This window comes from Telopea speciosissima, chromosome 5, assembly GCF_018873765.1.
Source record: "Telopea speciosissima isolate NSW1024214 ecotype Mountain lineage chromosome 5, Tspe_v1, whole genome shotgun sequence".
NCBI lineage: Eukaryota > Viridiplantae > Streptophyta > Magnoliopsida > Proteales > Proteaceae > Telopea > Telopea speciosissima.
In genome coordinates this window covers 48,459,726-48,485,802 of record NC_057920.1, presented here as the reverse complement: position 1 = coordinate 48,485,802, position 26,077 = coordinate 48,459,726, and the positions used below count along the sequence as shown (strand labels likewise).

The following is a 26,077-nucleotide window of genomic DNA, read 5'->3' as shown; positions in this document are numbered from 1 at the left end:
CAGGTTTCTCTCCTGTCTGTCTTTTCCACTCTTCTTCTCCATCTCCTCTCTTCGCATCTCTCTCGGTTCTGGTGCTTTAAGGTTCTGCCCTGCTACATGGTATCAGAGCACAACTACTTTCATCCTATCCTATTTGGGGTGCGTAAGTACAAACGATGTTAACAACCTCTTTCTCCAACACTAGCTTGATGGATAATAATCCTATCACCCAGTTTTTTGATCTCCACTACATCTTTCTTTAGATCATTAACTACTAATATCCCCACTCCGTTTCTATTACTTTGGTCTCTCAAATACCAAAGTTTGAAGTCGCCCAATACTTTAGCTTTGTTACCCTTCCATCTGGTCTCTTGCATACAAGCTATATGAATCCTTCGTCTCCTCAAACATCTATCAACTCCATGCTCTTACTCGTTAAGAATCCAATGTTCCAGGAAGCCAATCTAATTCTATGTTTCTGGGATGACAAAATTCCTCACTTGCCCTTGCATACTTATCACCGCATCTGGGCGTCGATGCGGCACGCCGCATATGGGGGACGCCCTAGCCAGGTTTGGATAAAAAGACATGGTAATAAGGAAAGAACAAAAAATCAGAAAACAATAGGATCCATGGAAAAGGTGATTGGCTAAGTAAATAAAGTGTCGGCTGCCGACCTGACGCACCACTATAAGAAAATAGGTAAATAGTAGATAAGAATATACAAAAGGGCATTTAATGTATTAAAAGACCTTCACACAGCCAGAAAAAGGTGCATATACAAACAAACAAAATATCGAGCAAAATATCGGGTTGGTACAACAATGCATAGAACTAACAAATAATGTTGGAAAGTGTAAACATGTGAATCAAACCCACGAATAAATATCTCAGAACTTCCCAAACCAAATGAAAAGAGAATGCTAGCAATACGGTGATGCAACATGTATCACACTAAGCAAGGAGATTAAGTTGGTGACTAAGCAGTAGAGGAACGCAGAACAAATAAAAGGTTCAATTCAAATGGTAGCAATAAAGACCAGACAACTACACAGTAAGTCACACTATCCTATGTGCACTAAGATCTAGTATAGCAAATTGTAAGTAGATAAATAGCTATTGTGAAAAATAGGAGAGTTAGTGCAAGTGTGTGAGCAACAGTAAGTATAACAATTTATCTCTAATCTCTACCACAAAGAATAGTTGGCAAAGTCAGATGCAAGCAAGGAGATTAAGTAGGTGACTAAGCAGTAGAGGAACGCAGAACAAATAAAAGGTAATATATATGCTTGCAGCTCATATACACACGAAGAGAAACGCAGAACAAATAAAAGGTTCAACTCAAATGGTAGCAATAAAGACCAGACAACTACACAGTAAGTCACACGATCCTATGTGCACTAAGATCTAGTATAGCAAATCGTAAGTAGATAAATAGCTATTGTGAAAAATAGGAGAGTTTGTGCACGTGTGTGCGCTACTGTAAGTATAACAAGTTATCTCTAATCTCTATCACAAAGAATAGTTGGCAAAGTCAGATGTAAGATGTACAGTGTAAGGCAAAAAATAGACAGCTATCTGTGGACATATAGGAGATAATGTCAATGTGAAGTTTATGTGTACGTGCAAATGTGAACACAGGTGTAAAGTGGTAGTGAAAGTGAAAGTGGGAATTAAAGTGTAGATTTTGGTGTAGGTGTAACTGTAGTGCAAGTTCAAGAGATATCCCTTACTAAGGGTAATCCGAATCCAGCACCTGGGGGTCCTGCCTAGCACCAAAATTGCCAACAGAGTGCTGCAGAGGCAGAGGGTCCAGCGTACCACTGAGAGGTACCAGTGCAGCTCGTGCAGGGTCAGTGAGTTAATGGCTGTCGTTGGGGAGTAAGGATACACAGGTGATGGTGGAGGGACCAAACACTACTGCGAAAAAACATTTTACGTTGGGGAGTAAGGATACACAGGTGATGGTGGAGGGACCAAACACTACTGCGAAAAAACTTTTTACCGAACTCCATTCAATCTTTATCAACTGTTTACCCGCAGCCCCTACTTCTTGCCATTTTTGTCTATGTCTCTGCCTCTGCCACTGATGGATCCCGATCTATAAATGGAAGGGATCCTTTTGGGCAAAGTGATGATTGACGAAATGGGAGGGACGCGTAGGGCTCTCGAACTACTGTTCCCACCTCTGGATCTGCCTCTACTCTGGTTGGTACTGATGCTATTGCTGAAGCTTCCGGTGATGATTGACGAAATGGGAGGGACGCGTAGGGCTCTCAAACTACTGTTCCCACCTCTGGATCTGCCCCTACTCTGGTTGGTACTGATGCTATTGCTGAAGCTTCCGGCTCTCCCCAGGCTCTGGATCAATTGATGTTGGATCTTGACCTGGAACAGGGCAAGGGTTTCTAAGGTCGAAATCAGCTTGATGGAAGCAAAGCTACCTATTGCCTCTCGAAGGTTAAAGCTGGAGCAGGAATAATACCACACAGCAAGCAAAGCAAGGACGGTGGGGAAGGAAGTGAATTGAAGCATGAGAGAGACGATGGGTATAATCTGCTCACTTTTGGGTTGGTCGGTAACGGGTTTCAGTTCCAAGGGGAAGGGGGTGAGAGGGGGGAGAGCAAGATGGTAGGTCAGTAGGTGCTAGGTTTGGGTTTAGGTTCTATTGCAAAAGTTCAAGAGTAGGGGGGATCGTGGAGCAAACACCAGCAAGTGCAAGGTGGTTCGAGCTAAGTGAGAATAAAGTTGCTGGTTTAGGTTCTGGCGGTGAGAGAGAGAGAGACCATGAGTATAGGGGAGAGAGACCCGTCGATCGGTGCTGTTTTAGATTCTGGCGGTGAGGTCAGAGAGAGAGTCTGTGTGTGGCAGAAAATTGATGGGAGTGAGGTCAGAGATAGAGTCGGCGGTGAGGTCAGGGAGAGACAATGGGTATAGGAAATCAATGGAATCGGTGTGTGTACAGAGGTAATCCGGTGGTCGATTTAGGGAGGAGAGATCAGTGAGAGAACCGAGAAGATTAGAGGGGCGAAATCTGGGGAGGAGGGGAGGAGGGGAGGAGAGTGAGAGTATACTGACCTTTGAGGGACCTTTCCAACCGCCGCTACCTGGGGAGATGGGGGGGGGGGATCTGATGTAGGGGAAATTCTAGGGACTAGGGGTCCTACTAGGGCTGGTTAGGAAGGTTGGACTAAATGTAATAGCCTAGGGCAAAGTTATGAAGATGGACTGACAGCAACATATAAAAATGATTAACATGAAGTTAAAACAGGTTATAAAAGAGTAATAAACAATCAAGATCCTAATTAGAGGCAGCAACATAAAAAGAAAAGCCAAGGGGGAAACATGGGGATAAGGACACGGCAGCAAACACTTAAATGAGTGCAATTACGTTCAAGGTTCTGAAAATTAATTAGTGCTATGATTAAAACCCTAACATGCAGCCACTAAATGATAGGACAACAAACTAATCAATTGAAGCAATCCTTAATCAGCAGGTTAATTAATATGGTCTTAAACAGGGAATAATGGGCACAACAGAAACTGTAGGGATTGGGGATAGCATTCATGCAATAATAAAAAAAAAAATTGAGGTGCATTGAATGCCCCAACGTATAATGGGCTGTAAGAGATTAATGTAAGCAGGGGAAATGGGTAGAATTAAAATTCGGGGGGAGGGGGTGTTTGGTTCCCACAGTAGCAGCAATAGATAAGGGAAGGAGAAGAAAATAAGTGCAGAGAAGAGAAGAGAAGAAGAAGAGAGAAGAGGGAAGAAGAGAAAAGAAGCCTTACCTGGCCGAATGATAGAGACAGAGAGGGAGAAGAAGAATACCACGGTTTTGGTGGGGGTGGGGGTTGGAAAGCAGTCCACGATAGAGAAGAGAGGGAGCAGCCGAACTTCTTTGTTTTTAATTCTTATTCAATCAATAATAAATCCATCATGGGGTTTTACAAGGCTTTATAGGCCACTTCACCCTAAAACAGAATATTCTATTCTAATTGGAATAAATACCAAGTAAGAAGTAAAAAAATAACACTTATGTGAAAATACCCATGGGTTGATCCTTGGATCGACCCATTGAACCAAATAGACCAAATAAACCAAATAAACCCAAATAAACCAAATAGAGAACCAAATGGATCAAATAAACCCAAATAAACTAACTAAACTAACTAGGCTACACTCAATCGAATCAAACAAGAACTCACTCAATCGAATCAAACAAGAACTCCATCAATCCAAGTGCAAGTAGGGGCTGAAATCATCGATCCAAGAGTCGGGGGCTAATCAAGGGCTGAAATCATCGTCCGTCATCCTAGCAATACGGACAATATGGTAGCCTCTAAACTCATCATCCATCCATATCTATGCTGCAGTAGGCTGATCTCTAGGTCGTCTCTGGTACACTCTGAACTGTCGGCTTAGTGGGTTGATGTCCTCATCAATTCTCCTCGGCTTGGAAGAATTCACCTCTGGTGAATAAAGACTCTGGTAGTACTCAAGCATGTCCGGATCGAGCCGCTGTAGCTCATTGATAGTGATCCATGTGCTGTCAATATCTAGGCATCCATGCCACTTGACCAAGAACTCTCGACAACCACCCTCTCATGTGGATACAACCCTTGCATCTTGGATTTCCTCAACTTCTTCAGCTCTCTTATCAAACTTAGGCACAGGTGGTAAAGAAGTAGTAGGAAGGGAAGGGGTCTGGGTAACGGTGTCATAAAAAATAAAAGGAAAGTCATCAAGGTCATCTGAATAGAATGAAACAGCAGTACGGGTACCACGGTAGGGAACAAGATCTTCTACATTGAAAATATTGTTGAGCCCCATATCGGTTGGTAGGTCAAGGACATAAGCATTAGCACCTATTCTTTTAAGAACCTTAAAAAAGAACCTAGTTTGCTCGCTTTCCCTTTAGTGAAATGTTGTGGTCTGATCCTAACCATCACCATATCTTCCTTTTGAAATTCTTGTAGCCGTCGATGCGTATCTTCTCTAGATTTGTATTGGTCATTACTCAGTGATATCCAATATCTTATACTTGCATGTAAATCATATATATGCTGCGCAAAAGATTCGGGCGACGGGTGAACCCTAAAGCTTGATATAGCAGGAATAAGGTCTATGGGTACCCTGGGTTGGTAACCTAAACAAACCTTAAAAGGTGACAGACCAGTGGTTCAGTTCTTAGAACTATTTTACGCTAACTAAGCTTAGGTAAGGACACGGTCCCAATTGGCGAGATACTCTCCTATGAGGCAACGTAATAAGTTTCCTAGACTCCTGTTGACAGCCTCGGTCTGACCATTGGTCTGAGGGTGAAAAGCAGAGGAAAAACAGAGTTTGGTTCCCATCATTCTCCACAGGGTCCTCCAAAAGTAACTAGTAAACTTGACATCCCCTATCAGACACTATGGTCTTAGGCAACCCATGGTACTTGACAACCTCATTAAAGAAAGTTTAGCAACAGTTAACGCATCAGAGGTTTTGGAATAGGAGATGAAGTGTGCCAACTTTGAGAAGCGGTCTACAACTACAAAAACAGAGTCATGTCCTCTCGAAGTCCCAGGTAGGCTAAGCACGAAGTCCATGCTATGGTCTTGCCATGGAGCATGTGGTATAGGTAAGGGAGTGTACAACCCAGTGTTTTGCTTTTGTTGCTTAGCAATTTGACATGTCTTGCATTGACTCACAATTCTAGCTACATCTTGCTTAAGTCCTGACCAGTAAAATCGGTCTTCTACAAGGTTTATAGTCTTTTCTCGACCAAAATGACTAGCAACTCCCCCAACATGCAATTCCCTAGATTAGAAAATCTCAGAGTGAAGTCTTGGGAATGCATAGCTTACTTCCTTTAAAAAGGAAACCATCTTGCAGTAGGTAATTTGAGCGGCTAATAGGAGGGTCTTCACTCAAAGAAGTGAACAACTCACCAAAATCAGGGCAAGTGGGGTACTGATCCTTGACTCACTCAAATCCTACAACCTTTGCACTCATGGTTTGGAGTAGCACATTGATCCGATACTTAACATTTGTTTGGCTGAGGATCATGTTTATCCGACTCAATGCATTTGTAGCAGTATTCTCGACACCAGGTCGATGTTTGAGTACAAAAGTGTACTCTTGGAGGAATTTGACCCACTTAGTGTGCCTCTGATTTAACTTCTTTTGGGCACTCAAGTATTTCAGGGCCTGGTGGTCCGAGAATAGTATGAATTCTTGCGGTAGAAGATAATGACGCCAATGGCCTAAAGCCTGGACAACCGCATAGAATTCCTTGTCATACGTGGAATATCGTTGCTTAGTGATGCAGGACGACTTGAGATAGAGCTCCAATCGACTCGAGGGGGAGAAGTTGATGCAGGCAAAATATGATAGACCCCCCCTCCTAATGAGGACATTAGCCCAGTTGATCCGGATTTTCTGGTTCTTTTGGTTCAATAAACCAGCCCCAATGTGAGCCACCATTCAGCCAGCCAGATTGTTGTTACTGTTCACGCAGGCACTGTTCACGTGAACAATACCTTGGGGTCCAATATTGACAGCTGGCTTTGAAGAGATGCTGCCAATAGTTGTTAGGATATTAGATATTAGTTTCTATTTACTTGTTTTCTTAGGCAGCCAGTTATTTCTTTTGTTTGGATTATTGTTAAGCAGATTCTAGTTTCCTTTTTGGTTTCTTTTATGGGTTTTTTACGATTACCACCCCAAAATCTTTACTATCTACTATTACCCTCCCAAAAACTTTCAAACAAGCTGTTACCCCCTCGATGCATACTAACCACTAGCGGCCCCGTTACATTTTCGTAGCAACGGTGGGGGTTAATCATAACGATGTGCCGTTGTCACGAATTTTCTAGGACCAAAATGCCTTTTTTGGGGTGGTAATTGTAAAAAAAAAAAAAAAAAAAAACCATCACCGTCCGTCTCCTCCTCCTCCTTCTCCTTCTTCTTCCTCCTCCTCTCGCAACCCATCACCGTCCTTTCAAGTGACTACTCTTCGCGAGGATTCTTTCTTCTATAATCTTCAAGCGATTCATAACCACTTTGTATGTGTTGGACAAATGCACTCATCTCAATCATCTCAAGCAGCTCCAGGCCTTCCTTCTAACCCTTGGCCATGGCCGAGACTCCTTTATGCTTTCAAGCTTGTTCGCCATGTGTCACCATTGCCGACCTCGACTATGCTCGTTTCATCTTCGATCACCTTCATTCCCCAATGTCTACCTCTATACGGCCATGATTACGGCCACGCTTCAAGCCCGATCACAGGCGGCACTTCTCTTATGCACGAACTATGATCCTTCGTGGTCGTTCTAAGCCCAATCATTTCATCTATCCCCAAGTCTTAAAATCTTCTTCGGGATCTCGAAACACAGGGACTAAATCAATACATGCCCAGATTTTGAGATCGGGTTTTGGTGGGTACCAATTGTAAACCGCTTCTGCTTGATTCTTATTCAAGGTTATGCTTGGACCTTGGAGCCGGGGAGTTGTTCGACGAAATGAGTGAACGAAATGTCGTGTCTTGACGGCTATGATTTCAGCACGCACGGCTTGGACAGATTGGAAACGCTATTTTGCTTTTCGAAGATATGCCTCGAGAGAGATGTTCCATCTTGGAATGTTGTTATAGCCAGTGCACTCAGAATGGTCATTTACGGAGGCAATCTCGCTCTTAAGAAGAATGATCATTCTCGCAGTCGGGACGAGAGGCCAAATCAGGTTCTTGTTGTGTGCACCCCGGCTTGTGATCATTTGGGCATGCTTCAGACTAGGTAAATGGATTCATGGATACATCTATAGGAACCACCTTGGCCCCAATTCCTTTGTCTCAAATGGTCTTGTGGATATGTATGGTAAATGTGGGAGTTTAAAGGAAGCAAGAAGGGTTTTTAATGAGACATCGAGTGGCTTGACTTCTTGGAATTCCATGATCAATTCCCTTGCACTCCATGGGCAAAGTGAAAGTGCAATTGCTTGTGTTTGAGGAGATGATTGGTTGTGGAGGTGTAGTTCATCCAGACGGTATCACCTTTGTTGGTTTGTTGAATGGTTGTACTCATGGTGGATTGGTGGAGGAAGGTTGTAATTATTTCATTTCCATGACTCGGGATTATGGAATTGAGCCTCAAATTGAGCACTATGGATGTGTGATAGACCTTCTTGTACGAGCTGGTCGCTTCAAAGAAGCCATGGAAGTTATCGATAAGGACGGTGATGGGTTGCGGAGGAGGAAGAAGAAGAAGGGGGGGGGGGGGGGGGGGGGGGGGGGGGGGGGGGAGGAGGAGGAGGACGGTGATGGGTTTTTTTTTTTTTTTTTTTTTTACAATTACCACCAAAAAAGGGCATTTTGGTCCTAAAAATTCGTGACAACGGCACATCGCATCACGACTAACCCCACTGTTACAGAAATGTAACGGTGGGGTCGATTAGTGGTTAATATGCATCGAGGGGGGTAACAGATTGTTTGAAAGTTTTGGGGGGTAATGGTAGATAGTAAAGATTTTGGGGTGGTAATTGTAAAAAACCCTTCTTTTATTTGTTAGACAAAAGATTGAGTGAGTTAGTTAGTTCCTAGTTTGCTTCTTTCTTGGTTAGCAAGTTATGAAGATAAATTAGAAGTCTTATTTCAGTTAGAATTTTCCTATTTTAGAATTTCCTTTTGTAATCAGTGTAAGGCTATTTAGATAGCCTCCATCGATTGTAAAGAAGATGGAATGAAAGAATGAATTGAGTTTATGAGTTGTGCGTGTGCACTTCCCCCCCCCCCCCCCCCCCCCCCTCCTTCTACCACTTCTCAAGGTTTCTCCTCTTTTTCCCCTTGCTTCTTCTTCTTCTTATCACGGTTTCTTCTCTTCCCCCTACCCCTTGAAATTCTGATTTCTTCCAAGATTCTCTCTTCTTCCCCCTCTCCCCCTCTGATTTCTTCTCAGATTTCCCTCTCTTATTCTGTCCCCCATTACGTAGCTTCATTAAGCTTCTCGTTAAAATAAGCAACATGATGTTCTTCTTGACCAAGGACACCACCTATTCCAATGCTAGATGCATCATAGTTTACTTTGAAGACCTTGTAAATTTCGGGAAGGCATAGGACTGAAGCCTCAATCATTAGCTTCTTAATCTCAATAAAGGCCTTCGCAACACTTATAGTCCATTGGGACTCCTTTTTCATGTAATTCAAGATAGGAGACATAATGAAACTAAACCGGTAAATGAACCTCCTATAGAAAGTAGCTAAGCCATGAAAGCTTCGTACCTCATGGATATTGGTCAATTCTGGCCTCTCAACAATGGCTTACACTTTCTTAGGATCAGCAGATACTCCTTGTGTTGACACAACAAATCCTAAGAAAATGACCTGATCACTTATAAAGATGCACTTCTTGAGATTGGCGTAAAGCTTTTCTCATTTAAGTACTTGAAAGACTTGTCGCAAGTGATCTAAGTAGGAAGACAAGGTTTTACTATAGATAAAGATGTCATCAAAGTAAACCACTAAGAACTTGCCATTGAATGGTTGCAACACCTGATTCATTACTCTCATGAAAGTGCTAGGTGCATTGGTTAAACCATAAGGCATAACTAACCATTCAAAAAAGCTATCCTTCGTTTTAAAGGCTATCTTCCATTCGTCCCTGGGTCTAACTCGAATTTTGGTGATACCCGCTTTTGAGATCAATCTTAGAAAAGATCAATGAGCCAACCATCTGGTTTAGCATGTCATCAAGTCTAGGTATAGGGAATCTATACTTGATAGTAATTTTATTGATGGTTCTGCTATCAACACACATACGCTAAGTGTCATCCTTCTTGGGTGTGAGTAAGGTAGGTACCGCACAGGGGCTAAGGCTCTCCCTAATGAATCCCTTCTGAAGTAACTCATCTACTTGACGTTTTTGTTCAGCGTGTTTCTTGGGATTCATACAGTAATGGGGCAAATTTGGCAAAGAGGGACTGGGAACTAGGTCAATTGTGTGTTGGACATCACGCATGGGCCGCAAGTCATTAGGTAGTTTCTCGGGAAACAAGCACTCAAATTCTTTCAATAGGGGTTGCACTTCTCTAGGAACCTTAGTAAGTTAATTTGACGTATCGGTATTACTCTGTTTGGCAATTAGAGAGTAAACAATCCCCGACTCTCTATACTCACCTTCAAATTGTTGTTGATTGAGGATGTTGAGTGTTTTGGAACAAGTCTGCCTTGAAGTACTCTCCTTGTGTTCTAAGGCCATGGGTTTCTTAGGGGAACTAGGAGTCAGTCTAATCTTTTTCCCTTTAGATTCAAAGATACAGGTGTTAGACCTCCTATAGTTGGTGACATCTCGGTCATACAACCATGGTAGACTGATCTACCCAAGCAACCTTGTACAGTTTTGGATGAGCCTCTGGTTTGAGTCTCATTTTGGCAATGGCACTTTGGGCAACTACATACATGCAACTACCGTTGTCGATGGCAACACGACAGTTCTTACCCTGATGGCAGGTGTAAGTGATAAAGCTGTTGGTCTGGCAATCATCGCTATCCATGGGTTGTGAAACCATACATTGCACAACTCCAAGTCTAGCACCATTGATCACATCAACCTCTTCATCAAATATGTTCTCATTTGGTTGATGATCCTCATACTCTTGGTCCAAGGTATCATCCGGGTCATAGTCCTCGTGGTCTTGTCCTCCAACCAAAAGATTTCTGTTGGGACACTCTCTAGCAATATGTCCAAATCCTTGGCACTTGAAACATTGGAGCTTACCGCTTTTAATGGGAGCTGCTTCCAAGATGCCTTTACCCTTGTTATGGTTGTCAACTTGACACTGTGGGTTAACAAGGGTCTTTTAAAATTGGGTGCATTTGGGAGGGGCCTTCGGAAGCTGGGTTCCCCAGCCTGGGAGCTCTTCTTTTGAGGAAAAGTCCTCCTTGATGAATCAATTTCATGAGCTATCCGAAAGGCTTGAGGGACTAATGTAGCTCTAAATAGGAGATGGATCCTATTAGAGGCCAAGCAACAGGATCTAAATAAGGCTGCTGGTTTGGCTAGGCAGTTTGGGGCTGTTTAGGGCAAATTTAGGGTTTAGGCTAGGGTTAGGGATGAATGTGATACATGGTAATGATCAGCAGGTCTAGGGGATTATTTTGATATAAAAAAAATAGGATTGGTTAGGTTTTATAATTCTGCAGATTTAGGGTTAGGGTTTTGGGTTTTAGAAATTAGGAAAACTACTAAAACTAGGGTTTCAAGTGGGCTGTGAGGGCTGGGCTTGAGGTCGAGTTTTCTAAACAGGGAGGGGGATGTTCGACTGTAATATGAAGGTTTTCTGATGGCCGAATAGGGTTTTACAGAATTTAGGGTGTGGGGATTTTAGGGTATTGAACTAAGGATGGGGGCAGCAGTCAGGATTGAATGTTGGGCTGATGGAGGGGAAGCTGTGATCAGGATTTTATGAAAAGCAGATGAAGGATGAAGGCTGGACAGGTCCTAGATGAATTAGGGTTTATGGGATTCAAGCAAAATAAAGGGGGAATCGATTGGGAGGGAAGAAGAATGGAGGGAACAGAAAATTAAACTTCAAACTCACCACAGGAATCCACCGGCAGCAGCTTGATAATTGAAGGAACCTCCCGATCTTCTCAATGCAAGGAGTCGTAGGAATCCACCCACCCTATCCACCTTGAAATCCACAAGGATATCACTCACTAAGAGCAGGAACAACAGCAGCAACAGCCGACAACAGGCAGCAAAACAGACTTTTTAATTCAAAATTCAGTGTGGTGGAGCCTCCCACAATTTGTTTATTTATAATATGGCTTTATGCCAAGTCCTAATACAAATTAAAGTCTTCTCCTTAAAAAATCGTGGAAGGGAAGGAAATTAAAACTAAAATAATAACTTAAAATAGTAAAAGACCTATTTAACCCTACTAACTTAAGTTAAAAGACATCAAACTTAAAACAATTAATTTAAAGTAAGATTCCATACTAGCCAATAGGATATAAGGACCTATTAACCAATATGAACACTTCACTTAAATTAGACCAATTGAACCAATTGGGTGCAACCAATTCTAAACCGGTTCAATCTAAAAACAGGAAAATAAACTAAGTATGGAAAATAATAATCCTAATCTATGGCTCCCTAATCAAGCCCTAAGTTCAAGGCTTCTTCTTCTTCTTCTTCCTACTTAGAGCTGCATCAGGGACATCCCGTACCAAGTGAGGTGCCATCTGTGACCGGATGTCGGAATTAAGTCCAGTAAGGAATTTGGAGAGTGTTTGCTCAACATCCTTATGAGTACGGCTCCTAATTTTCAATTTATTGAACTTGCCCATGTACTGAGTGACAGACAACTTCCCTTGTTTCAGGGTGTTCATATCATTTAACAGTTGGAGCCTATAGGTGATAGACAAGAACACCCTTTTGAACTTCTCTTGCATCTCGACCCAAGTGGTCATTGGCTCAACTCCTAGACTGTTCTCTTGGTACTCTAATTCTGTCCAGAAGTCTTGGGCAGCTCCGGTAAGTTTGATTTTAGCGAACCTGAAGCGAACTTCATCGGACATCTCATAGAAATCGAAGTACTGGTCCATTTGCTTAATCCAATCTAATAGGACTTTAGCATCAATCTGACCGTCATAGGAAGGTGCCTCTACCTTGACCATTCTCCTAACATCGAAACCCCTATTATAATGGTCAAAATCATCATCATCCCCATAAGGTGTTGGATACCTCGAGCCATGATGTCCACGTGGTCCATGACCTCTACCTCTACCTCTACCCTGATTACGTCCATTGGAAGTTGTCCCCTATTCTATCATGGCCATCAAAGTGGTTGTCATAATCTTCCAAATTAGGTTGGGGAATTTCATTCCTAGGTCCATTGCCTTAGACATTACGGCCTTGCTGCCCATCCACAGCTGCAATCCTTGTTGTGATGGTTTGGATATTCCGTTCAATGGTTTGGATGTTAGCAGCTTGTGCTGCCCGTTCTGTCGTATTGACAACTAACTCTGCATTGGTAGCTTTTAGCAGCTCTTGGTTGAGCTTGGAGAGCCTTCTTGGTCTCCTCTCTTTGTTGGAGTAATTGAGCCCACTGTTCATGTGAAATTAGGGTGGTAGGAGAGTACGTCATGTTTTGATACTACCACTATGAGTGGACATGCAAAGGGGTAACCTAAAGACACATAGACTCACAAGCAGCAGCAACTATACACCTAAACCTAGGCTCTGGTACCAAGATTGATGTAGGGGAAACCCTAGGGACTAGGGGGTCCTACAAGGTCTGGTTAGGTAGGTTGGACTAAAGGTAATATCCTAGGGCAAAGTTATGAAGATGGACTGGCTGCAGCATGTAAAAATGATTAACATGAAGTTAAAACAGGCTATAAAAGAGTAATAAACAATCGAGATCCTAATTAGAGGCAGCAATAACAAGAAAAACCAAGGAGGAAACATGGGGATAGGGACATGGCAGCAAACACTTAATTGAGTTGAATTACGTTCAAGGTTCTGAATATTAATTAGTGCTATGATTAAAACCCTAACATGCAGCCACTAAATGATAAGACAGCAAGCTAATCAATTGAAGCAATCCCTAACCAGTGGGTTAATTAATATGGTCATTAACAGGGAATAATGGGCACAACAGAAACTGTAGGGATAGGGGATAGCATTCATACCATAGTACTATATCTCGTGATATATCGGTATCTCGGGCCTACCGAGATATCCGAAATATCCGAGATATCGCGAATATGCCCGAGATATTGCATTTTTCTGCAATATTTCGGGTCCATCTCGGGGTATTTGGCCATATCTAGGCCTCGAAACTTCATGGACAGCCTTATTTAAGCTTAATAAACACATTTAAACCATAAAATGGTAAAAATGTGAATTCAAATTGGTGTTTTGGGCTTGCACCCTTGATTGACATACGTCGCCGACCCTAATGTATAAATAGTTAAATACACATGGATTAATGAAATCACAACTTAAGTTACAAATTACAAGTGCTAAACTCGCTAATAGTAGTTCTTTGTGCCTCCTGGATCAATCCCATTCATGCCTCGCCGAGTCGAGCGTCCATTGCTCTCTTTGAAGGACATATGGGACCACGGTATAGAATCGGAGAAGAAACGAGTGTAGTCATCCACAAGTGCCACGTAAATGGAATCATCAACATCCGTAGGTAACCTATCCTAGGATATAAACTAGGGTTACCAATCGATCCAAATCCGTGAAGAAGATGATCCACTATGATATGATGTTGGTGCCGCGTAAGAGGCGATGGCATTGGCTGCATGTATGGTGGTGAGGTTGGTAGCTAGGTCCGCTAGGGTATCTGCAAAGATGTTATCTACAAAAGATGATCTAGTATGTCCCCGGACTTGGGATCTGGACTCGTAGTCATAGTCCCCTACCCCACTAAACCGCCCATATGATGATGATCCATATCCATATCCACCGTAAGGTTGTGATGCACCATAATCAAATGCCAATGGAGCGGCATGTGCGCCAACAGATGGGGCACGCCAATGTCCAAATGGGTCCTCCCTCCTATCACCCATACTCAAACCACCAACAGAGCTAGATAGGTTATCAATGTCCATGTAATCGTTGCAGTAATCGTGTTTGCTCGAATTCGACCCTACGCTCTTCCGCGTATGTACGTAGGGGCCTCTCGAGGGGGGGGCGGGGCACGTGCTCCGTGGTCCGTATCTTGTGTGGCATAATCAAACCTGCTCTCCAGGGAATCGGAGCTGCTCTACAGTGCCAGATCCCGGGCCTCCTGGCCTACCACATAACGCTTTGCAGCTGTCAAATTCTTCACCAAAGATCACCACCACCAACATCACCACCACCAAAGATCACCATCACCACCACCAAAGATCACCATCATCACCATCATCATCATCATCATCATTCGAGGACTTGCACCACCTTCATCATCAACAACATTGCCACCGTGAAGGTCGAATGGTATGGATGAGGCTTCCCTCGCATGTATCGACCCTCGTCGGCCTATACTCGCACCACATCAAGCACCAATCTCGGAAGCTATCATGGGGTCGGGCCTACCTCCCTCCTTATCCAACATGGGCTCACCTCTATCCCTCACCCAATCCACAATAGGGTCCTCATCGTGCGATAACTTGAAAGATGTCGGCTAGATCAATGGTGCCCTCTGTCCCACATGTCCCGTGCGTATGTGTTGCGCTTTCAACCTCAAGTTGTAGCGCACATACATTGCATGTCGGGATAAGCGTTGAGACCCCAACTGCCGCCTCTTGGGTGGATGAGTGCAGAAGGTACTCCGTTCCTCTCTCACAACCGAGGATCGAAAACATATTTGGGCAAGGACTTTAATTGCTATTCTTCTTAAGTTTTCAGCCGATTCCCATACAACACCCACCATTCACCGCATTACAAGTTTACAACAAAAAGACATGTGTCAAATGATGTTTCACTTTCAACTTTCAAATTTCAATACATATGTAATTTAAAACTTAAAAGAATTACCAGCATCACCACGTGCTCTGCCTTGTATCGCGACCTCGGTTCCAAAACTTCCTAATGCATCCCTAAATACCTTGATCTACACCCATGTGGAAAATTAGTAAGTATTTCTTCACTACTTATTTGAAAGCATGAATAAGTTGAGTTTCCAAATGAACTCACTTCATTGTTGCAAATTGCTTGTAGTACACCATCCTGGCTCCAACTTCTTCACTACTTGTTTCATGAAGATCATAAGTTGAGTTTCCAACCCAAGCCTATTGTTATATTGATACTTAGGGTTCAGTAGTATCTTTGAAATATGACATATAGAATAGAGGTATTGTCGAATGCATAGGTAATTAGTAAATAATAATACTATGAATTAGTAAACATAAAACAAATTTACTCACCAAATTTATGCGGTGGATGCATAAGTTGATTCTCCCAATGAGCATTTATGATATCTAAGAAGTGTTTGCTCTGCGAGGAGCCACACTATAGACACTATCTTTCATCAAGTCTATTGCGAAGATATAGGACTGGCATGGTTGGGCCCTTCGAGCGGAGTCGACAACGTGTAGAACTTTAACTACGGCTCTAAAACTTTCACCACTTTGCTTAGTTTGGTCCAGGAAGTCCTCGAGATGACATTGTTGTTTGTGCTTCCCTCCCATTTGCGATCTTGGAACCCTTCCATTCAAACCATTCCTCGAAGCAAACATGCTTCTCACCCGGCCTTCTTTTGTCTCAAAGAAGCAATGTAGTTGGTGGCAAATCTTGTGATGCCAGGCTTCTAACCAAGTCACCCCCACATTTTTCCCTCATAGATTGAGTGCATAGGAGTGGTTGTATACAAAGTTGGTGACTTGTCTTGCACTTTCAACCACATCTTCACCAACTTTAACTTTCCCATATCTTTTAGCATTAAGTCAATGCAATGGATTGCACAGAGTCCGGAAAGAGCCGGTACTTACTATTGTTCATCATCTTCTCAGCCGCAGAAGTTTCTTCCATTTCAGTTCTGCAATACTGGACAACATTCTCAATACCCACATCTTTTTCCACTACTTCCTTTAACAATCAGTAAATATATTTTGCATCATTTATCTCTTTGGATGGATCCACGATTTGAGGAACACAGTCCTCCCATCACATAAACAATGAAATTGATGATGGACTTTCTTGTAGGCCCAGTCCATCCATCTACCATTATAGTCACCCCATATGTCTCCCACATATTCCTCATCTCATTAATGTACTCATCAATCTCACTCTTTTGTTGAGGTAGATAAACATTCATTACCTCATATGGGGTGGGGCCCTTGAATCTGGGCCGCCTCTCAATGGTATCTATCATGGTATCATAATGGGGGCCTTGTGCGGGTTTCTTGGGATGGTATGGTATAGCATCCACTTAGCTATTGATTCTTTAACCAATCCCTTCATCCCTTTCCATGCTCCTTTGACTGGGTTGATGCTTCCTTTCTTCTTATGCAATTTAGGATCGGATGTTGATGGTGGCAGTGCTTGGTAGAGTGTTGGGGTTGCCCTCACACTTTGTGATCTTTTAAAAGGATTCAAAGTTCTAGGACCTCTAGAGCCCGCTCCTCACTACCCCCTACTCTTTGTCTCTTGATCATCTTGAAAACTTACTCGCTCCTTGAAACAGTTTGCCTAAAATCCCTAGCCTCTCTCTTTGTTTGTATGTCATCAGTGCTATGAATGTCATCATCATCATCATCATCATCATCATCATTGTATCGTCTTCCTCCTCCCATCGAACTCCTCACTGTATCCTCAAGTTGTTCTCTTATCCTTTGCTTGTCGCCTTTCTCTTCTTTCTTCCCCTCAAACTATCACCAATCTCCTGGCTACTTGAAGGGACCATATGACAACCTACAACATCGTTAGATCCTCCAATGATGTTGTTTTTAAGTCTCACTGGACCCACCTCCCATAAATTGCATGCGACAATAGTTACATATAGATTTTCTCTTATCCCCATCAATGGGAGTACCATGTAACCATGCAATGTCACCCCTATCTTGGCTGGTGGTCTCTCTTGTTCCCTCTGTTCTCTTTGTTCCCTCCGCCCCCTCTGTTGACTACTTTCCCCACCTTTTGCTTGCCCTTCGCACGTTGTCTATCACGATCCGCCATAATGATACTTGTTTCTGCAATGTAAGTAACACAAATAATTAAAAAACTTAATGTAGATGCACTTCAATTGACACTTTTAGATTACTAATACACTTGTATAGTTATTTAATATTTTTCCCCTAACCCTTATATTTTTCACATAATTAAAACCAATTTTTATATATAATGTTAATATAAGTATTGACCTAACACAACAAAACCAAAAATTAGTAAACATAATATACATGTAATGCATCTCAAAACATATAGAAATAACTTTCATATTTTTCATTATTTTTAAACTTAAAACTCATATTTTTCCTTATTTATTTCTGTTTTTTAATTTTTTATATATTTTTCTTAATTTTCGAAAATTAAGAGAATTATTTAAGAGCAGAAAAATAAATCCGACATTGGAAGCCGTAGATCGGCCATTGGTGTCTAACATATATTTAATTCATTACCATCTAAGTCATATTACCCTAATTATTTTCTATTTTAGTTGTAGGAAAATGAATTTTTAAAACCAGAAAAAAATAAAAAAATACATATGGGAAAAATTTTTCGACACCGTGAGGTCAGATCGGCCTCCGGTGTCTAACATATATTAATATCATCAACATCCAACAACATTTGTACAAAATTTTTTTAAAAAAATAGTTTTAGAGAAATAGAATTTACCTTAAATAATGAAAATAGGCTTGGATGATGAGCTTAGATGACCTTCCGACGTCTTCTGCGACAAGGAGCTTCAACAATGCTTGGATGAGGCTTGGAAGGGAGGAAGAAGAGAGAAAATTTGAATTTCAGCAGCTCTCGGTCGAAATATCGACCAAGAGCTGCGAAATATGGAATTATAAGGCTCTTAATGTGACACTATTTGTCACTTTTACAATATCTCACGATATATCGTGAGATCTCGCGATATATCGTGAGATCCACGATATATTGTCGATATATCACGATATATCGCGAGATATTGTATTTTTATGTTTCGGAAGTGTTTCGTATCTCGGACATATCGAGATTCACGAAATATGGCGATATATCGCCGATATTTCGCGAGATTTTATACCATGATTCATACAATAATAAAAAAAAAATTTGAGGTGCATTCAATGCCCCAAGGTAATGGGCTGTAAGAGATTAATGTAAGCAGGGGAAAGGGGTAGAATTAAAATTTGGGGGGGGGGGGGTTGGTGTCCACAGTAGCAGCAATAGATAAGGGTAGGAGAAGAAAATAAGTGCAGAGAAGAGAAGAGAAGAAGAAGAGAGAAGAAGAGAGAAGCAGCCTTAACTTACCTGGCGGAGAGAGAGGGGGGAGGGGGAGGGGGAGGGGGAGGGAGAGGGAAAGGGAGCAGCTGGACTTCTTTGTTTTTGATTCTCATTCAGTTAATAATAAATCCATCATGGGGTTTTACAATGCTTTATAAGCCACTTCACCCTAAAACAGAATATTCTATTCTAACTGGAATAAATGCCAAGTACAAAGTAAAAAAATATCACTTAAGTGAAAATACCCATGGATTGATCCATGGGTCGACCCATTGAACCAAATAGACCAAATAAACTCAAATAAACCAAATAAACCCAAATAAACCCAAATAAACTAACTAAACTAACTTGGCTGCACTCCGTCGACCCAAACAAGAACTCCATCGATCCAAGAGTTGTGGACTGAAATCATCGTCCAGCCTCCTAGCAATATGGACAATACGGTAGCCTTTAAAATCATCATCCATCCATATATGTTGTAGTGGGCTGATCTCTACGTCGTTGTCTCTGGTACACTCTGAACTGTCGGCTCAGTGGGCTGATGTCCTCATCAGAATCGATCATTGGCGGTGAACATTCACAGAGTTTCTTGCTTGTTTTTGTGTTATTAGGCCCTTTTGCCAAATAATCTGCTGAGATTATATGTTTTGTTTTGAGACTTCAATTACAAATAAAAATTTGTGCAAATACTTCTGGATTTCTTGTACTACTTATATTTGTGGTAAGTTGTTGATTTTGAAAAGTAATTTGTCTAAGCATTCCTTTCCTACTACAGGTAAATTGTTGGGGTGTTTTGTTGGAAAGTGTTGTGGGAGCATTAGATCCATAGCCAGGCATCCAGAACTCCCTGTGATCGCCTCATGTGGTGAGTCAGAAGAATGGGTTTGTATAAAGATTACAGCAAATACATCAGGCTTTTGTAACTTATTTGTGGCACACTCGTATGCTACCATGATTAATACACTAGCTTTCAAAATTTATTAGAACTGACTTATGGAACATATAGATGTTTTGTGGCATAGTGTCTGGATCCTCATCCCCCCAACCCCCACCCAAAACACTCTCAAAAAATGGGAAAAAAAATTCAAATGATGTTTGATTTCTGAATCATTTGAGTACAACTTTGTCATAGAAAAGCTTATATGCACCCCTTCATTTCTTACCTATGTTTTTTCCACTAATGGACCAAGTATCTTAAGTAATCAATCTTGCCACCATAAATTTAATTGTTTTCTATATTTTCTGTTTTTGCTTCTTAATTTGTTCATTCGTTCTTGCCCAGAGCTTTAAAGTGTGGTTTGTTTATGAAAACTTCTATGGAACATGTGACACGAGGGAAGATCAAATTTTCATTAAGTTCTAGTGACATTTAGTCTGTCTCAAAAATTATACTACTTGGATGCATGGCAGATTTGGAAACAGATGGATTAGGACCACAAACCCATCTAAGTGGTCAAATTTCAGCTTGAAACAAACATGGGAATTGGTTGATGTTAACAATATTGAGTTTGCCTCGTTATAGGAAACTCAATATTGGATTTCTTCTTCTTTTAGAATTCATATTTTATGTCATATGTAATATTTTCTTTCCTTTTGTATAGATCTCTTAGGATTCTCAGCTTGTACGTTATATTCCCCTTTGTGGTTCAATGAAATTCTGTGGAAATATTGAGAAACTTTATGGTAATAGAGCCCTAAGGACCACCGTCCTCTATCTTCTCTTCTTTTTTTTTTTTCTTCGGTTCTTCTCACCATGACAACCAGCTCCCCACTTACTGCTTCCTCTGATATTAACACCAGTACTACTCTTTCTCTTCCACCAGCCACTGCTATTACCGCCAGCCTGGTCCTACCTCTTATGGACCTTACCCTAACCCTTCCACCCCTATGTATCCATCCTATCACACATATTCCAATGCCTTCCCCTCTTATTCATCTTATAACTCACCACTTCTCCCCACACCACCGCCCAACAATATTGAGTTTGCCTCGTTATAGGAAACTCAATATTGGATTTCTTCTCCTTTTAGAATTCATATTTTATGTGATATGTAATATTATCTTTCCTTTTGTATAGATCTCTTAGGTTTCTCAGCCTGTACGTTATATAGTCCCCTTTGGGGTTCAATGAAATTCTGCGGAAATATTGAGAAACTTTAGTTGAAAATTGAGTTTAATGTTTTGTACAAATTTCAAGAAAACAATTTCATAATAATGGAATCTAGTGCCATTTTTGTAAGTTTAGTACAGGGGACTCACTTTTTTATGCATTTCTTCTACTTATTTGTGTTTGAAATGTGTTTGAAATTCGGCCAGTGAGATGGCATCAGGTGTATCACCTGGACCAACCCCATGTCTGCAATGTGGCAAGTTCTGATGGATAAAAATCATCTCTTACAGAGTGTTGCATAGTCAAATCCATAACATAAAACACTTGGTGAATAACACAAAGTAGACAATATATAAGATTCATTCAGGTGTGGACCTGCTACAGCTCTTGCTGGGACTGTGTGCATGCATAGGTTGTCACACCATTGCCTGATTGTAGTGCAGGCCTGACAGCAGGCGAGGCACATGGAATCCACCTCATGCATTAGGCATGTGATTTTTGCGTCAATGACAGCACGTTTTATTTGTGTCTAGCATTTCTGGAAGCATAACTGGTTTCACAGATCAATTTCTAGTTTCTGCCATTAGAAACTTTATGGGAATATTCTGTTTCACTATTCGTTGTTTGAGCAAATGCACCTGTTAATATTTTCTGTTTCTATGGAAGCTTATTTACATTCTTTTATGGGAATATTCTGTTCACTATTCATTAGGCGTGTGCCTTTTGTGTCAATGACAACACGATTTATTTGTGCCTAGCATATCTGGAAGCATAACTGGTTTCACAGATCAATTTCTAGTTTCTGCCATTCTAAACTTTATGGGAATATTCTGTTCACTATTCGTTGTTTGAGCAAATGCACGTGTTAATATTTGTTCTTTCTATGGAAGCTTATGTACATTCTTTTAGGGTTAAGTTTCTTAAATGATCCAGTTGAACTGAAGTGCTTTGACAAATTTTCCAGGTCTTGATGGCTACTTGCGTTTCTGGGACTCAAAAACACGGCAATCTCTTTCTGCAGTATGCTTTTTGAACTTCTCAGCGCAAAATATGATTTTTCCCTCAAATAGAAATTTTTTGCCTGATATTGGTTTCAAAATTTGTCTACTTTGTTACTTCAATTTCCACGGTTTTGCTCCACCAGACACTTCACCCACCCATCTGCTCCCTGACTGCTTGGTGCTTTACTTTATATCAACTGCAAAGTCTCTTTCCATTGGTAAAGCTTGAAATAGGAAGTTATTATGATGGAGAAACTCTTCATTTAATTTTTTTTTCGTTGGGGGGGGGGGGGTTGTAATTTAAAAGGAAGAAAAGTTGAGATGCATCATTTCTGAGCAAAGTGTGTTGGTAATGATACTTGAAGAGAATCCTTGAATCTTCTACTTCCTTTGAGAAGTTCCATAACCTTACGCAACTTAAAAAGATTCTTTAGATTATTTTAGACCAATTATAGATTTTTTATATCATATTCTACAATTCCTGTGAGGCTTATCTTGGGAATTGTTTTTTTTTGGACAAATAATTGTTTATGCTAATGCCTTATTTTCAAAGATATTATTATGTGAAGGGAATGTCTCAGGTCTAGGTCCCTAATAACTAGTGATGCGTGATGTACAAAGGATCAGGACCTATAGTTGAAGTGGTTCTACCTTAAGGATTGTACACAAAAATTCATTTTGATCTAATGATTTTGGGCCCCATACTCTTAGAATGTTTCAGGTACCTGGACCTGAGATTTTGCCTTGTGTACAACATTCAAAGTGTGAACATATTGTGTTTATCAGAAGCAGTAATGTTCCATAGGGACTACCATGTAATGCCCTCACTCAACTGTCGTTCAGGGTTGCAAAATGAAGCCCAAGCCCACTTCAGCATGTGCCAGTCCATTGATCTGTCCTATGTGCTTAGGAGTGTGGAGTGGTGAAAGCTGCTAATGGGGTTTTGGATAGGATTTAGAGCACAATTTATAGCTTCAACTCAATGCTAGCCTAGCATTTCATTCATAGTGGTTACATGGTTTTTGATGGTGTGGTCTGCAAGTTCAATTTTTTCTGTTGAAGTGGCTTTGTTTTTTTCTGAAAGCTTATTGCTGTTAAAAGTTTATGCTGTTGGATGCAGGTTTTCCTGAAGCAGCATCTCACAAATGTTGTTATTGATTCAAATTTTGTCTATCAAGGTTAGGTTTCTTCTCATTCCTTATATATAATGTTTTTGGATTTAAAATACACCCACCTGCAATTGAGGGCAACTGTCTTGAAATCAGCAAAATCTGTATTGCTGGGAGCCAGAGTGCTTTTAGTTTAGGTGTATTGGTTAGACTCTGACCAGGGGTTCTCCCTTGGGACAAATTCCATGAATAACATAGATTTGGACTTCCAATATATGCCATTTGGCTTTATAGATGGACAGAGCTGAGAACCATAGTGCTTTTAGTTTAGGTATCATGTATTGGTTAGACCCTGATCAGGTTATACCCTTTGAATCGTTTTTTTTTTTTTTGGGGGGGGGGGGGGGGGGGGTGGAGGGCATAGTTGTCAAGGCGTCACCAAGGCGCCGCCTAGGCGTCCAGGCGGTTTTGTTGGGGCCTAGGTGACCTCCGCCTTATTGCTAGGCGCCTTGCACTGGTTTTTATTGTACTGAACCCGGTATTGGCCCTTATTTATGTCAAATATCATTTAAGTATTACTTAAGATATTATTCATAAATAAGCAAATACCCCCTATTTGAATCCAATAAAAATAGTTAAAAAATCAAATTCCAAAAGGATAAAAAGTCAATCCCCCCAGTTCAAGAACAAAAATTAGATTTTCAACGGTAGGTAAAATTTTCTACTTTCTAATGCTGGGGTTTTACTCAAATCTAAAATTCTATAAATCTTAATGTGGTAAAAGTGTAAAACATTGTTAAAAACTAAAAGTGTGGTAAAATATTCATTTGTTTTGATATCTAAAAAAATATTTTCATCCAGAGCGATTTTGACAGCATTCGCGCATACCAAATAAGGTTTGATCGGAACATAACTTCTTCAATATAAATCAGATTTAAACAATTTTGGATTTGTTGGAAAGCTGGTTTTGTGCTCTACTAATATTAAAAGTCTCATGTAAAAGTAAAATCATCTGACTAGTCAAACTTCTTAGAGAACAAAAACATTTTCCTAAATCGAGAACAATTTAACAACTTATTGATAATATCATATTTTCTAAGAATAGTATAAACCAAATGTGAGACTAGTATAAACCAGATGTATGTTTGATTGTTTCAAACTTCCAATAGGTTGCTTCTTCAGTTCTATGTTGATTTTTGATGACTTGATGTGACTTAATGTGGCTTAATGTTGATTTTTGATAACTTGAGAAGGCTTAATGTTGATTTGTGATGATATAAGGTATATATTGTAGTATACTAAATAATGTTAGAAAAAGGGGAAATAAAAAATAGCACTTGGGGGCGCCTTGGTTGCCTAGGCGGGCGTCTTGTCGCCTAAGAGCTTAGACACCCCTGCAATGCCTTGGGTCGCTTTGCCACCATGACAACTATGGTGGAGGGTTTAGTCTCAAGCCCGGATGCAGAGACCACTTTTAGATGGTTTACATATTTGAAGCTTCAGTAAAGCCACCCTCTTAAATTATTTCTGGTCCATTTCCTTTGTGACGAGTGAGTTACGTGTCCTCTACTAGTTCTTCACCTAATTCAAGCTGTGTTTTTTAATTTTCCTTTTTTTCTTAAAAAGAAGTGGCTGGAACTGCTGTGGATCCGCCACAAAATGAGGCAGAGGAGGCAATTCAAACCCCAGTAATGGAGAATGAACCGTTGCCTATGAAAAGAAGAAAGACATCTGAGGAAAGCCAGCAGAGAAAAAAGAAGCCCAAGAAGAAGAGCAAGAGGGTCAAAGATGAGGATGATGACACATCATGATCCAATTGGCATCTTTCCTTTACTCCTTATGACTGCAGATGCCACATCATGATCCATTTTCCATATATGCTGGACGAGAAGAGCTGACAATTTGAGCATATATTGTTGGTTTAAATAATTTTCTCATGGTTGTTGTCAGTATTGAGAAGATTTCCCCTGGAAACACTGGATCATGCTCCGACGAGAAAGTTTTGTGATTAGTTAAGCAGTTGATTTATCAGGGATTTTGTTTATTAGTGGGAGCATTTCCATTAACAGAATTAGTGAAGCTTATACATTTTCAAGTCTAAAGCCCAAAGTGGTGAATCAGGTTCTTGGTGCATGACTGAAATGGCCAACATGATCAGGGGGGTCTGTGAAATAATACCTTACCCAGGAATAAGGGAACCAGTTTGGTATATGGTAGTGAGATTTGTTGCCAGTAGTAACAGTGATGAAAATGTACACTAAAGAGGGATAAAACAAAGGGAAAAATGCTCTCCACGTTGGAAATCGATTTGCCCAATAACGAAGGTCATCAGTGAGAAAACGGGAAAGCCTCAGTCCTTTAAAGAGCCCCAAAAAAACTTTCTTTGAACCAGTGGAGGTAAGTCCAGCACATTTTTTTCTTCTTCCCTTGAAAGGGCGGCACACACCTTGTTCCGTTCGATCTGTTTCTTTATCTCGCTATGAATCGTATGTTTGAGACAATAGGGACAATTTTCTCAATTCCAATCGACTAGGTGTATTTTGTCGATTCGTTTGAGTAATATATCTGGAAATCCCCGCCGGTGAATCTTTACCTCCCTGCTCCTATTTGCAAAGCGGGATGTGCGCTGTTCAGTCTCTTCTCTTGAAACAAAAGCCATTGGTGTTGTACCGTTGTTTCCCCTTGTTGGGGTTTCGGGCCCCCACGCCCTTTTGGTTTTTTTTTTTTTTTTGAAAAGTTGAAGGTATTTGTGTTGGGAGACCGTTCTTTGTGGGGAGCCAGGCTCCTGTGTGCGTGTGCGGGGGCCAATGGGAAGGGGTGTAGAAGCATCTTGGAGGTGGAACTTCCACCTTTCACAAGGGGTGGGATGGTCATCATTGATCCCCCACTGTGTGGGCGTGGTTGGTATACCCCCCTCCCCGGGAAACTTTTCTCCAATTTTTTTTATGCACAACAAGAAAAAGATT

General features: G+C 41.0%; 1 protein-coding gene and 1 long non-coding RNA gene across 2 annotated transcripts in view; one reads left to right on the top strand and one right to left on the bottom strand.

Moving 5' to 3' along the window:
* LOC122661994 (WD repeat-containing protein 74) overlaps window positions 1–25,283 on the top strand; it is a 38,502-nt gene extending 13,219 nt beyond the window's left edge. Inside the window, exons 9-12 of the mRNA XM_043857528.1 lie at window positions 19,667–19,756; window positions 21,966–22,021; window positions 23,123–23,180; window positions 24,738–25,283. Coding sequence (XP_043713463.1) covers window positions 19,667–19,756; window positions 21,966–22,021; window positions 23,123–23,180; window positions 24,738–24,922 — 389 coding nt within the window. The 3' untranslated portion in view covers window positions 24,923–25,283. The remainder of the gene's footprint in view (window positions 1–19,666; window positions 19,757–21,965; window positions 22,022–23,122; window positions 23,181–24,737) is intronic.
* Window positions 5,406–9,002, bottom strand: LOC122661996. The gene is made up of 2 exons (XR_006332950.1): window positions 8,950–9,002; window positions 5,406–6,283 (listed from the first exon to the last, which is right to left on the bottom strand). It is a non-coding gene; the product is annotated as an uncharacterized LOC122661996 (long non-coding RNA).
* Window positions 25,284–26,077: the final 794 nt, after the last annotated feature.